Raw genomic sequence first — 16,035 nt, 5'->3', positions numbered from 1 at the left:
TTTCAATTAGTTCCCTTTCATGAGCAACAATAGAGTTAGCAGGTTTTCTCTTCCTCTGCCTATTCTCTCATTACCCCATGATTTAGTCAATGTTTACTTTCTTGGTGTTTACTTTGTATTTTTAGATCTGATTGTACTTCTATTACTTGATCTATCAAGTTTAAATTATAGATGATTATGCAGTGAAATTACTTCCCCCTACTTTGTTAGTTATTTTTACATTATCATGTAACATTTTATTTATGTGCTATCTCCACATTTGTTTATTCGTAGTTCTATAATTAAATACATTCAATAGTCATCAAACATCTTTTTGTCATAATTTCCCTAGTCACCTCGACTGACTTAAGTTCACTCTTAGGCAGATTTTCAAGAAGAGTTTATGGAAAAAACATTAGCTGAACTCTTGTTTGATCAATACCAATAACCTTTATACAGTTTGCCTTATCCAAACCTAATATTTGTATGTTATGTTTTCTTTCTCTTTCTTTGAGTATCATACAGGTATTTCTTCATTATTCTCTGTCAATAAATGGTTGCATTAGATAAATTTGAAGCCACGCTGATATTTTTTCCTTTATTCTATCTTCACCATTTTTATTTGCAAACAGAGTTCTGTTTGTTTGTTTTTTCATCCTTAAAATCCATTAACTTTAATAAACTATAAATTAAATTAACCGCTCTAGGTTAATTCTCCCAAGTCTTTCAGACAATTTTGTATTTATTTCAATATGTAGATTTAAATCAGTTTTGATTTCATCAAAATTGTCTTGAATTATAACTTTTTTTAAGAGGATCCTTTTAAAACATGCCTCCAGGTTTTATTTCATCTTCTAAATATGTTTTTATTGATTTCAGAGAGAGAAAGGGAGACGGAGAGAGGGATAGAAACATCAATAAGAGAGAATCATTGATAGGCTGCCTCCTGCACGCCCCCTACTGGTGATCAAGCATGCTCATCAGGCTCTGAACTGCTACCTCCTGGTTCATGGTTGGGGGCTCAAACACTGAGCCACACCTGGTCTGGAGAATTATACCATTTTTAAAAATTTTTCTGTTTGTTTGCTGTTCTTTGGAAGTTCACTCTGGTGATGATAGAACTGTTTTGTCTATTATATTCATTACTAGAGGCCCAGTGCACGATATTCGTCCACTGGGGGAGTGGTGTCCCTCAACCCAGTTTGCGCCCTTTCACAATCCGGGACCCCTCGGGAAATGTTCGCCTGCTGGCTTAGGGATGTCCGCCGGCCGGCAAATCACAGTTCAGTCGATTTGCATGTTAGGGTTTTAGTACATAGGATTTTCTCCCTAAACTATTTTAAATCTTTTTTTAAATTTTTATTTTTTTCTCACAGCTATTCTCTGTCCCTTGATGTATTCTAGTTCCTAACATCCTTGCATTCCTTCCAAATTCTTCTCTTTTTTTTTCTAATTTCTTTCTGATTTCTGCAAGCTCATTTTTTTCCTTTTCTGTTGTCAAACTATAATCAATCCTATTCCTGCATTTCTAGTTGGCAATTTTCCATTTTATGGAATATTATTTTATTAAGTTTCTATTGTTTTACTTATTCACTATTTTATAGCCTTTTTAAAGTTAAAAATTTATTTAGACACAACTTACTACCAGGAATATTTTATTATTCTTCCTCAAATTTTGTATTTTTCTTTAAACTATTTTGTACTTTTCCACCTGTTACACATTCATATAATTTTCCTATAATTAAAATATGAAAGTAACCAATTTTTTAGAAAATTATTTAAAAATTTTCAACTATTATATGCTTTTTTATACCATTTCTCTTTAGGGGTTTTATTGTAAAATATATTGTTTTAATGCTTTTCTTTTTTGAGCTTTTATCTTTGTTTAAAAATTTTAAAAGCTAAACATTTTTGTTCATTTAATTTTATTTTAAATATGAAAAAGGTAATTAAATATAGCTCTTTACAAAAACAATATAACTGGTTATATGAAAAGTTGATTTAATCCTTAGTCTTGATATGGTTATGAATATGAATGGCTTTAAGATATCAATATATTCAAGTATTTGATAACTTGTATCATAAATGGTTTCAATATGCAGGCCATACATAGATTTCTATATTAATTGTGGTTATTTTTGTAGACCAAAGTATCTAATGTTGTTATTTATATTTTAGGTTAGTGGGATGGTTTGGTCATGAACTCAGCACCAGATTTAAAATGGATAACAGTAAGTGTACTCCATTTTACTTTACAAGTCATTTTATTTTAACTTTATTTCAATTTTCATCAGTCTTTGTATGACATGTAATATACATGCCTCCTGGAGAATGCACTTTGAAAATGCCACTAAACATTTTTAAAATAAGAAGTGACATTTCCAGAGTGTAAGACTAAGTGTTTATAGATTTCAGCACGATGTTGAGTCTATCCCTTTGTAGGGAGATAAGAGGAGGTGAAATCTAGCATAAAGGATCCGATCTCATCAAATGGACTACCGGAAACATCAGGCAGTGAGGACAAGAGGGATTTTTGGCTTGGAGTCAGACCCAGAGAGACTTTGGTGTCAATCCCACTTTGCTGCTTAGTAATTTTGTGATGCTGCACAAGTTATGTTATCTTGGAATTTTTCTTCTCACATATTTAATGTGAATAATATCTATTTCAGGATTTGGTTTGAGGGTAAAGACAAATTTAAACCAAATAGCAAATAGCAGTGTTATTTCATTTTTATCTTCTCTTCTTCCACCTTTTCCTCCTTTTGTAGTTTTGCCACTTACTGAACAGTAGCAGTTAAACCTCAGCAGGTAGAAATGAGAGTACAGCAGGCACAGGGGTGTACTGCCCTGTTTCTTTTCCTTAATGACTCTATTCTTCCATCACATGGAATACAGAAAGCTTTGCAAATGTTGTGAGAGTTCACTTAAACAAACTTGATCATTTAGTTGACGTCCAACCCTGAGATAGTATTTTAAGCAAATTCACAAAAACCAAGATGCAGAGGATCAGGAAAACTATATTTTATCTTGGCTTCTGAAATAATGAGCTCTGTTATCAGTCCAGTTACTTAAATTTTTGTGCTAGGTTTCTTATCTGTAAATGAGGGAGGTGGATTAGATCAGGCAGCAGAGTTTTTCTGGGAAGGATAAAACAGGAGTTATTTTAAGCTTTTTGGTTTATACTGTCACTGTGGCAAATACTCAGTTCTACCATTGTAATGCTAAAGTAGTCATAGATATGCACAAATGAATGATGTGGCTGTGTTCCAATAAAACTTTATTTATAAAGACAAGTGGTGAGCCACATTTGGCCCACAGGACATAGCTTGTCTAACCCTGGATTAGATGAATCTCGAAATACCCAGAATATTCTAAAGTTTATTTAGTCTGTCTTAGTTTTAATTAGGTCTCTAGCTAGCAATTTTCACTCTATTGGATTTAACTTTCAATCTAATTAATTCTGATTAGGATAATATCTTATATTAATTCACCTTTTAAACATATCATACTTAGGCAGATTATTTTTTTTAACTTCCCCTTTTTCCCTAAGAAAAGCCACTTGACCTCATGTTAAAAGTCACTTTCATAGGTCATTTCATTTGATATGTCTGCCTTTGGGCAGCATTATGATTACAGTCATTTAAATCCTGATGTCTTCCACTCATTGACTTGGTTTCATAATGAAAGAACATAGCATGAAGCAGAACAAGGAATACGGGCTTGGGAATGGCAGAAGACAGGGTCCAGAAAAGCTTTTAGAAGAGACTATTTTTATCTTGTGTCTAAGAGCTCTAGTGTTTGGTAGTTTCCTAAGAAGGTGGAGGCAGGGGAGATAGACATTATAGGTAAATGGAAAATGTGCCAGTTTTTTAGGTCCACAGATTTTCTCTTAAAATATCTCAGAAATCTTAAGGATATAAATATTCAATTCTTTTTCTCTCTACTACTCTGTCATTGAAAAAAATCCATAAAGGATAATTTTTAAGATACATTCTATTAAAATGACATAATATGAATTTTTCAGAATTGCAGTTGATCCCTGGAGCCAATGGATTTAGAATTTCAAATCCTCCCATATTGTTGGTCTGTTCTTTACAGGCTAGTTTAGAGGTAAGTGATCTGTATGCCAACCTTCCCATATCTTTACCTTTTTCTTTACCTGATTGTGACATGTTGTAGTACTTTCTCTGCTAATCAACAAGATTATAACGTGCTCTGTGCACAAACATTGTGCAAAGGGTGGTGTTCACCTTTAGGATGTGTCTTTATGTGAATTATTACCTTTTATGTGTGTCTCCAGTCCCTAGCAGGATGATTGGCACATTTTTGGCACTTAGTAGATGTTAAATGTAACACACCTGGGGAGTAGTACTTTTAGTTCCACTTCCAATTTGTGTGAACTTGAGTGAGTTACTTAATCTTCTATTGCAATATTTAAGTCTCAATTAATTAAATCATTCAACATTTATTTATTAAGAGAATGCTGTGTGCCAGACAGTGCTGTGATTACAGGGGACTCTGTCTTTCTAGTTCTGTGAATCAATGAACTGACAAAGTTTTAGGAAGACTAAGGAGGGAATATATATATATATATATATATATATATATATATATATATATATAGAGAGAGAGAGAGAGAGGAATATGCAAATTGTCCAGGACTCCATCATAGTAACGACCGAACAGCAGGCTGCGTGGGGCAACCAGGCCGGCAGAGGTGGGCAGTGAGGGACCACCAAACGACTGAACAGCAGGCTGCATGGGGTGACCAGACTGCCGGGGGGGGAGGGCAGTTAGGGGCGATCAGGTCAGCAGGTAGAGGTGGTTAGGGGTGATCAGGCTGGCAGGGGGGGCAGCTAGGGGCAATCAAGCAGGCAGGCAGGTGAGCAGTTAGGAGCCAGCTGTCCCAGATTGTGAGAGGGATGTCTGACAATCCGGACCCCCTGAGGGGTCCCGGATTGGAGAGGGTGCAGGCTGGGCCAAGGGGAACCCCCCCACATGAATTTCATGCACCAGGCCTCTAGTGTATATATATGTGTGTGTGTATATATATATATGAATAGTCAGAGCAAAACAAAGATTGGGTAAGGTTGTTTCATGAGTTAGGGTAAATTTTGTTAAAATTGGGGATCTATGCCATTATAGTCATGTATATAATCTCTACTCTTACTGGCTAAATATTTTTCTTTAAATTCATTCATATTTTTACTTAAAATAAAGTTAGTCTTACCCTAAATAATAATATCCAAGGAACCAGTTTGTTTTCCTAGATCTGCATGTCTATCTATCTTTCTATTTCAATATATCTAGATAATTTTTATGTATTTCTACCTATCTATATATTCCAACTAATTATTCAAATATTAATTAATTTCAGAGTGAGACTAAATTTATTCAAGTAAATATAGTTTTAATAATTTATAATGCACAATAGCAGTATAAATAGATATATTATGTAAATATACATTCATACACACATTTAAGTAAAATATATTTTAAGTATACATATACTTTTTAATAGAGATTTTAAACAAATAGCTATTCAAATAAAATTTTATTTTCAAAAATTTTAAATCATCTGAAGATAAAATAGTTTGTGATATTTTAGGAAATCGTGTTCTGGATTCACTGGAAACACTTCCAAAGTCTCTTCTAAACCTAAAATTCTAGGAATCTGTGAACAATTATCGCAGTTTCTCATTTTGGCCACTGGGAGGCAGTGTCAAGTTCCTCTAATTTTATGCAACTTCACTACTAAATCCTGGTAAATCAGCTAGTTTCATTTCATCCTAATTTAAAGAGCAGGTTCTCAGTTTGACCACTAGATGGAACTTGCGCTGTTCTCAGTTTTTTTTTTTTTAGGTTGAAATGAACTCAGTAAACAAGATTTTTGTTGGTGATAAATTTTGGAGGGAATCGGCTTAGCAGATTAGATAATGATATTTTAATTGTTTTTATAAAAGTCATTCAGAGAAAAACTTCTGTTAAACATTTCAAAACAAAATGTTTTGCTTACTTGCCAGTTTATATCAGGGAGAAGATGAATTACAATACTTAAAAAAGCTACCAAGGCATACCTTAAAAAAAACTAGTATTTAAAGTTACTTCCTCTTATTTTTCTTATCTTTCTCAGCCATATCTAGAAATTTTCTTTAGACTCTCCACTGGTATTTTCTCTGCGGAGGGTGGGCTATTGCAGTATTCACCCCTCTGCCAGGGCAAGAGTTCGATTCTGAACTTTCCCTACCAGTACTTTCCTACCATAGTGTATTATAGTCCCTCAGACAAGCTTCTATTCTCAGCTGGAATCGGAAAACTGATTTATCTCTTCCTTTACCATCTAAGTTTAAACCCAGCAAAGGGACCTAAGAGCCACCAGAAGAGGTATATACACTTCTCTGGAGCTTCTTATCACCTGAGTACTTCTCGGGAGCCTCTTAGAAGTACCTTGCTGAAGTCATTCAATGCTGAGGCAATGACCTAAAGGAAATTATATGTAGGTAATCAAACCTTAGGTTGATGAAAGTATTCTTTTGAAACTCTTTCTCCACATTATAAATTGCAAAATTCTGAAATTACAAACAAATACATTTCATTGTTTTCCATTCTCTACCTAATGTTACAATGTTCCCCTTTCTAGATGATTCTGAGTTTGACATGTGAATAAGCACCAGTAAGTTAACCATGTCAGGACTTAACTTATTTGTTTAGAACTTACTGCATATGGAAGATAGGTAATTGAAGTTTGAGTAACTGAAATAAATAAATACCTGAATCAAACTACTTTTGTTTGTTTTCTCTACTTCCCTTTCGAAAAATATTCCACATAGTCAAATGCCAACTGCAGGAGAGAGTATATATTTAAGAAGCAATGCACATGAGCATGATCTCAGGGTTACAATAAGAATTTTAAGCAAAGGATTAAAATGACTGTTTATAATTATGTACATTTAATTATACTATTAAAATAGCACCTTATAGTCAGTTTCAAACTGTCATTTTCTTTATATTGCTGCTTCTTAATCATTGATACAACTAGGGGCCTCTTGCACGAAAATTGTGCACGAGGTGGGGAGGTGTTCCTTAGCCCGGCCTGTACCCTCTCACAATCCAGGAACCCTCGGGGGATGTATAATTGCCAGTTTAGGCCCAATCCCCCAGTCCGGGGCCACTGGCTCCTAACCACTGGCCTTCCTGTCTGCCTGATCACCCCTAACCACTTGTCTGCCTGCCTCATCACCCTTAACCACTCGCTTGATTGCCCGTAACCACTCACCTGCCTGCCTGCCTGATCGCCCCTAACCGCATTTGCCTCGGCTTCGTCCGGAAGGACATCTGGAATGATGTCCGTAAGGTCATTCGGCTGTCCTGTCTAATTAACATATTATACTTTTATTATTATAGATACTTTAAAAATATTGTGGGTCAAGGCAAAGAGGACTAGAGTAGGAACTGGTTGGCAAGTACTGCACCCCTTGTGGGGACACAAAGTGTGGCTTACACAAGTGACAACTACTCGTTAATTGATTTACCTCAATTTCTAAGTAAAAATGTTTCAACCAGAGTAGTTCTGAGGTCTCCTCAATTTTCAATTACTAACTTGAACTGAAATAATATTCATATTGTAATTTGAAAAGTCATATTTGTATGTAGCAATATATAAAAATTTTTAGAACCTTTCAGTACATAAATTTAAAATGAAATAAATAGCTTCAAAATAAAAATTAGAGCACTCAAATAAAATACATGGCAAGTCAGATGAAGTTTACTTTGTATTTCCTCAAAAAGCTATCAGAGAGCCATTTTTAAGAATTTAAGAGAAAAACATGACAATTGAAAACATCATGCTTATGCTTATTTTTCCTATTTAAACTTATCTAACTTTGAATTCATTTTACTCAGAAAAAAACAAAAACAAAAACAAGTAGATGAAACTGCCAAGAATTCTGTTATAAGCTGAGTACTTTCAAATTACACTTTTCATTTTTTTCTATTAAAAAATATTCTTCCTCTGTACTGAAAGCACAGAAATGATCAGAAGCCAAGAAGGAAAGAGATATTTTATTCCCTTTTTTTGTTAACTCCTCCTATTAGCCCCTCTTAATATTTTGATGTGAGGATTCAGCAGAGACATTTACACTCTGTGAAAAGAATTTTATAGTGCTTCAGAATGCACCTGTGGTGGTAAGGTGGAAAACAGTTTTAGATATAAGTTATTTTATTGTTAACGAAGAGCAATAGCATGTTAACACTGAGATATTTGTTAAAAAAATGGTTTCTAGTTATTAAGAAAAATTTGCAAGACCAAAGCCTCTATAAAAAACTATGAGCTTAAGTAATATTCCCCGAAGTCTTGCTAACCTACAAACACAAATGAAATATCATTAAAAGTACTACTCCTAACATTGCCCCCATCTGTATCTTATTGGGCCCATATCAGAACCAGGAAATTTTCCAGAATTTTTTATTAATAAAGTTTTCCTCAAATAATTATTAATATCCAAAGAGAAGCTTGGAAAGATTATTCTCATATTTTTATATTCCAAACCTGAGAATCAAACACTGGTGGGCTGCACCTTGCCTCTGTGAGAATGCTGATTCTTGAACTGGGCTCAGTGGTTGAGTGTCCACCTATGAACCAGGAGGTTATGGTTCAATTCCAGGTCAGGGCACATGCCAGGATTTCAGGCACAATCCCCAGTGGTGGCAGCTGGTCAATGATTCTCTCTCATCATTGATGTTTCTCTCGTTCTCCCTTCCTCTTTCTGAAATCAATAGAAATATATTTTATAAAACACAACAACTTGGATATGTTCCTTCATGGAGTTCTCATTGTGCCAGATGTGTTACATTTTGTTTTACACAAGAAATGCCTCCTATCAGACTCCATGTAACCGGGGTTACCTGAGTCCTAAAGAATATAGTCGTTTACCCTTACCCACAGGGGATACATTTTAAGACCCACAGTGGAAGCCTGAAACCACAGAGAGTATGGAACATAGTATATATCATGTTCCATATATACTATGATATATATATATATATATATATATATATATATATATATATATACACACACACATATATAAAAGCCTAAGTGACCAAACAACTAAATGACCAGTTGCTATGATGCATATTGACCACCAGGGGGCAGACGCTCAATGCAGGAACTGCCCCCTCGTGGTCAGTGGGCTCCCACAGCCAACCTCCTGTGGCTGGCCAACCTCCCACAGTCCCTCCCCGCGGCCGGCCAGCCTGATTGGCCCTGATCAGCACTGGGCAAGATGGTCCCGATCGCTGGCCAGGCCGAGGGACCCCACCCATACATGAATTCGTGCACCAGGCCTCTAGTATATATATATGATAAAGCTTAATTTATAAATTAGGCATAGTGAGAGATTAATGGCAATAATTAATCATAAAATGGAACAATTATAACAATGTATACTGTAATAAAAGTTATGCAAATGTGGTCTCTCTCAAAATATTTCATTGTTCTATACTCACCCTTCTTTATAATTTTTTCCTTTTTCATAATTTCACAGATAGAAGACTCATTCTTACCATAGGTCTTAGGAACCTCCTCAAAGATTTTTTTTTTCTTTCTTTATTAAGTAGAGAACTTGCACCTTTTCACTTAAAGGACAAACTTTACAGCTTCTCATTGGCATGTCCAAATTGCCAGCATTACTACGCTTGCAATTTGGGGCCATTATGAAGAAAGTAAGACTTGCTTGAGTAGAAGCACTGCCATGCCATGCCAGTTGATCTGATAACCACGCTGGTGACTCAGTGGGAGGGCACAAAGTGTGGAGAGACTGGACAAAGGGATATTCACAGCCTGGGAGACATGGAGCAGAAATGCAATAGATTTTCATCAGGCTACTCAGAATGGTGCACAATTTAAAACTTATGAATCATTTATTTCTGGAACTTTTAATCTAATTTTTAGACTTCGGTTGAGGGGGGCAACTGAAACCATGGGCAACTGAAACTGTGGGAATCAAAGCCATGAATAAGGGGGGGATGACTATCTTCTTTGCACTGGGACCTCAGATTCCTTCTGAAACAAAGACGTTGGCTTCCCCTTGCAGCTGATCTCCCAGGCTGCAGGCATAGTCTGTGAGGTCTGGGTGGCCAGGGAGACAGCATTCTATGCTGCTTGAGAGATGAGTGGTTTGGGCTAGAAACAAGGTAAAGTGGGTAGTCAGAAGTGGTCTTATTCCAGATATCATTTAAAGGTAGAGCTGCCAGGTTTTGCAGATGGATTTGTGGGAGTTGTTTGGAAAATAAAGGAGTCAAGGATGATACCAAAGTGATTGACCTGAAAAACTGGTGGGGAGGGAATTGCCAGAAACTGAGGTGGTGAAGGCTACAGGAGAAGGTGACTTTGGGAGGAATATTGGGAATCCCAATTTTGAATATGTTTAGATAGAAATGCCTGTTATACATGTATCCAATTAGAATGTCAAGTAACAATCAGATACATGGTTCTGGATGAGAGAGCTTTGGATGTTAAGTCTAGATTGGTATGAATTGTGGTTTTTTAAAATCATTGTCTGTAATATAAAGAAAAGGTTGAAAGAAAAAAAATACAACTCCATTCCTCTTCTTCAGCCAAATTTATACCCTCCATGCAATGAAGGGGAAGAAAATGTATGCCTAAAGTGTTTACTCCTATTAGAATGCGGGCCCACACATATATACAGAAATTAGTGTTTTCATAGACTTTATGAAGTCTACATACCATTGAATGACCCTGTCTTTGCTCTGTGGCATAACCTGATAGAGTAAAGGGACAGAAAGTGGCAGGCCTGTGCATCACACTCTGTTAGAAGTTCATTCAGCTCTTATAGGGAGGATATATTTCTAAACTCTACTTGACCTTAAGAGATAAGCTAGAAAAGCATGTATGTTCTGACCTCTAATGTTCCAACACCAGTTACTGTGTGCCCTTGTCACTCATCTTAATATAAGACACCTCAGGCAGGAAATTGCAGTGTTTTCAGACCATACTAGAGTATAATAGGGACAAAAGTGATGAAAGAAGAAAAAAACCTGGGGGGCGGGGGTGGGGGAGAGAAGGGCAAAAAAGGCCAAGGCTTTAGTACTAACAAATGTATTGTGTAACATTTTTGCTTCTCTGTCTGATAAAACTTGCTTGTTTTCTTACTGCTAAACTGGAGGAGATTCAGGACTTGGTCAAACAACTGTAAATAATATTTTCAACGTTACCTTCCACATAGGCATGCACATTTAGCTCTTACTGTATTGTTTTGTGGACCAAACAAACTTCATATCCGAAGAGAAAACGTCTTCTTGATTATGATGGTTTTGGAGAAAGTGTTTGAATTTTATGATATTTCAACTCCTTTATAAAGGGATACTTATAGTAATTATTCTAAGCTAATTTAAATAATTCTGAAGGAACATTACATCACCTTTTTTTTTCTTTTGCAAGTATTGTTTAAATGGCATTTTTGCAGTTTTTCTGGTATAGAAACTTGTATTCAGTTCTTGATGGCAAAGGATTTAACAGAGGACACATTTTTACAAAACGACTATTTAAAATGGGATGGTTTTTGGAGAGGTTAAAAGTGGTGATTTCCTTCTTTATGCAAGATTTGCAATTAATTTTTGCTTCTTTGTAAAAAAACAAAATGTTGTTAATCTGTTTCTCATTCTACAGATCTTTAAGAAAGCAACCATGAAAGCATTGAGGAAAAAGTCTGTTTTGCTCACGGGTTATCTGGAATTCCTGATCAAGCACTACTATGGTAAAGACAGAGCAGAAACCAAGACACCAGTGGTGAACATAATTACTCCATCCCGTATAGAGGAACGCGGCTGCCAGTTAACATTAACATTTTCCGTTCCAATAAAATCTATATTTCAAGAACTAGAAAAAAGAGGAGTGGTTGTAAGTATATCTCTTGCTTTGCTACCTGGTTTTCTCTAGGGGTTGCATGTTAGGGGGAAAATTTGGATTCTTTAGTTTATTCACTGGTGCATGTAATTTCACATCAATCAGTCAGTTACTGAGGATAAATTAAGTGCCAACTAAGTCAGTATTCAGGACTTGCTAATTAAAGGGCACAGAGATCTGTCATTTCTGATAAAAAAGAAGAAACCACAAATTTTGGATAAAAAGTACCGTTTTATGTAATTTATTCACTTTTATTACAGTTTGAGCAGCAACTATTGTTTCATCTGAGGAGTGTTAACATTGTATGAAATAATTTTTTTAACCATTGGGCCAAAGTGACCTTCTTAGTCTCTTGAAAGGAACTAATAGGTGTTAAGAGAATAATTTCAGGGGAAAGTGGTGATAATGCAGTCTAGGGACTGCTCCACTCATGTAGCCCTCCAAACCTTTAGAAGAGGTCACCACCGCAGACTCTGGAGGCACCAATCAGAATATCAGCCCTGCAAATCCTATGACCAAGACATGTGCTCTTGGGAAAGTTAACATGTATTAGCCTGAGACTTCTCATCTGTTTTGGGGTGTGAATGTATACTTACTTCAAAAAGTTGGTATGGGAATGAAATGGACCAACACATACGAACCATTTACTATGCTGTCTAGCCTGCAGTGGGTATTTCTTAATATAGTTCTAGTGATCTTCAGGCTAAGCCAAATTGTCTGGACCCATTTCATAACATTTCAGCATTCCCAGTGTAAACCCAAACTAATTTTAGACTGTAACAAATAATAAAAAGACTTATTTGAGCAAAAGGAGATACAGCCTGGGAACACAAGTTTAAATAGCAACCTAAATTGTATTCAACAACCCTGGACAAAGGGGAAGCCACCTTTTATAATGAAAGTTCTCACCCAGGTTTCCAATTATGTCCATTTTATTTAAATGAGGTATCCAATTGTGCAGTTGTGATTGGTCAGTATAGTTAAAATAAGGATACAAATTGGGGCAGGTCTCAGTCTGTTGGTAGAAAGATGAAACCATGGTTTCCCCACCATTGTTGACTCAGATGGCATAAACAAGCTAAGTGTTCAATCTGAGGTTTTCTCCATGTACAGAGTATGTGAGGAGCCCATCAGCTAATGACACTAGACTGTAATTCATAAAATTTGGGCCCTTGGTTGACCACGGGGCAGATAAATTCTTTCTCTGGGTTCACATCAAATGAATCTTTCTTCTCAAGGTGCACATCAGGAATATAGCCAAGTCCTTACCTGCAAGATTAGGGCTTAGAGAAATAAATGTAAGGATAATTGACTGGAACTCTCCAGGATAGTGTGAGGTTCTCATTCATTTAAATGTGTCCAAGATTCCCGGCTCTCCAGGGTCTCCCACAGACGAATCATACATATGCTCTGTTGAATGCTTAAAGAAGATGACCTAAATGGACTTCAGAAAAGTGCTTTTGGATACTCATGTAACAGCCCACTAATGGTTTAATTATAATTAAGAAGAGAGTTTTACATAACATAGAAACAATATATTTTCATTAAGGTAAAAAAATGCTTATATAGTAAGTTTTAGGGAAATCACTATGACTGTTTCATGTAAGTTCATCTTGAACACAGATTTTCATTATGAGAATAATGCTGACACCGTCGTGGCTTTATTTTCCCCCCACAGTGTGACAAGCGGGAACCCAATGGCATCCGAGTGGCTCCAGTTCCTCTCTACAATTCTTTCCACGATGTTTATAAATTTATCAATCTGCTCAGTTCTGCACTTGAGGCTGCAGAAAGAAAACATAATGGTGTTTAGAACAAATTAAGCAAATAATACTGAAAGCTGCTGTGATTGTTTTATTATTTTTATTCAAGTTTTAATCATTGGAAATGTTGAAAAAAAAAAACTAATTACACCTAACTGACAATGAATTGCATACTTTACAAAAAAATCTGGCATAATTCTTTTAAGAGTCAATGTCCCTGAGGAATCTAAATGTCTGTCCAATTTCTTGGTGTTTTGTGAATCAAGGTTTTCATTGGTTTAAATATTATGTACAGAGTCTTGGTTAGCTGTTACAGTTCATGGTCAGTGAAATATTATTACTGGTTTAATTTCTCATTGACTGACAATGTCATAATATATGTTAAATTTTTGTGTCAATTTTCTAAATATCACGTTAACTTAAATTTCCCAAAGACTTTCTTATAAGAGCTATAGTTGAACCATCTGATATATGTATGATTTTGCAATATTCTATCCAGCTCCAATCTAAGGAACAGAAAAAAACATTTTCTAGAGCAGTGGCCTTCAAATATTTTTGGCCACAATCCACACTAAGAAATATATCTAAAAACAGAGACCTATATTTATGTGTGAAGAGACCTTATTTTAACACACAATTTTTAACAATATTTTAACATCTGTGAAAGAAAAGTCTATCAATTTTCAATCAACTGCTTGTTACAATTGCCATTGGCCATTCTTTCCCATTACCATCCTTGACATTAGCATGCTTCTCAAAATGAATAGATAGCACCTTACGTTGAATTAAAAGTGGTATATATAGCAAAAACCAAAGGTTCATAAATTATTTACCTGTGCTCTGATATTTATTATTCTATCTTATTACAACAAATGTTGGTTGAAACTTGTTAAATTGATTTTTCCACCCACTCTTGGGCCCTTGTTGATACCATAATCACTATTCATGGATTGACAAACTTCTACATTTATATATATTCTCAGCAAGAAAGAGTGACTATGACATAATTATTTCCATATTGAAACAAATTTTAATGAAATTAACTTGGACAACCATTTGGATGTTGAGTTAAATAAAAAGATGCAGAATTCCAACAACACCAGCAAGTACTGATGTTTATCAAGAATGTACTATGTATTGTGCTGCTCTCTTTATGTTATCTTAGTTGAGTGGTTGCAGAATTGCTTTAGTAAAGCTTCCCACTCCAGCTTTTGGAAAAATTTATCTTCACAGATGGGGAAGTTCTCAAAACCTTAAACCTCAACCATGTACAACCCCATGTGGAAGAAACTCTTTAAACCTCACTGTGGTAAACAAAGCAGACATGGTTTCAGCTGTCAGGGAACACATTTCAGCTTAGTGGGAAAAACAGACAGTAATCATAAATACCCAGGTAAATAGATAATTAAGAACTGTGACCTCTATAAAAGACAAACAGATGACACTATGAAAGAAAAATCTCATGGGTCTTAATTAGGAGGTTGAGTAAGGGAAGGTGTATGAAAATACTTATAAGCTTAAGTTCTAAAATAGTTCATGCTAATCATGTTAAAATTATATCTAATTATATATACAAATCATTTAAAGCATGATCAGCACTATGTCCTTATTAAGAAACAGAGCATTAGAAATTCCCTTTCTTTCAGCTTGCCTTCACCCCCTCCCCTAAATCCAGAAATAATAATAATTATTTTTAAATACATCTTTACTAGAGGGCTGGTACATGAAATTTGTGCACGGGGGTTTGTGTCCCTCAGCCCAGCCTGCACCCTCTCCAATCTGAGACCCCTAGAGGGATGTCCGACTGCCCTTTTAGGCCCGATCCTACTGGGATCGGGCCTAAAAGGGCAGTCGGACATCCCTCTCACAATCCAGGACTGTTGGCTCCCAAATGCTCTCCTGCCTGCCTTCCTGATTGCCCCTAACCACTTCTGCCTGCCAGCCTGTTTTCCCCTAACTGCCCTCCCCTGCAGGCCTGGTCACCCCTAACTTCCCTCCCCTGCAGGCCTGGTCCCCCCTAACTGCTCTCCCCTGCAGGCCTGGGTCCCCCCAACTGCCCTTCCCTGCAGGCTCAGTCGCCCCCAACTTCCCTTCTCTGCTGGCCTGGTTACCCCTAACTGCCCTCCCCTGCTGGCCTGATCGCCCACAACTGCCCTGCCTTGCAGGCCTGGTCCCTCCCAACTGCCCTCCCCTGCTGGCCATCTTGTGGTGGCCATCTTGTGTCCACATGGGGGCAGCCATCTTGTGTGTTGGAGTGATGGTCATTCTGCATATTACTCTTTTATTAGATAGGATAGAGGCCTGGTGCACGGGTGGGGGCCAGCTGATTTGCTCTGAAGGGTGTCCTGGATCAGGGTGGGGGTTCCT

General features: G+C 36.4%; 1 protein-coding gene across 1 annotated transcript in view; it reads left to right on the top strand.

Annotated features, from left to right (window-relative positions):
• Positions 1–14,775, top strand: part of KYNU (kynureninase) — a 115,617-nt gene extending 100,842 nt beyond the window's left edge. The window contains exons 11-14 of the mRNA XM_080670354.1: positions 2,158–2,210; positions 4,004–4,089; positions 11,669–11,899; positions 13,584–14,775. Of these exons, the coding sequence (XP_080526480.1) occupies positions 2,158–2,210; positions 4,004–4,089; positions 11,669–11,899; positions 13,584–13,718 (505 nt within the window). The 3' untranslated portion in view covers positions 13,719–14,775. The remainder of the gene's footprint in view (positions 1–2,157; positions 2,211–4,003; positions 4,090–11,668; positions 11,900–13,583) is intronic.
• Positions 14,776–16,035: the final 1,260 nt, after the last annotated feature.

This window comes from Plecotus auritus (genome assembly GCF_963455305.1).
Source record: "Plecotus auritus genome assembly, chromosome: 5".
Classification (NCBI taxonomy): domain Eukaryota; kingdom Metazoa; phylum Chordata; class Mammalia; order Chiroptera; family Vespertilionidae; genus Plecotus; species Plecotus auritus.
This window is presented reverse-complemented; position numbering and strand designations above follow the sequence as displayed.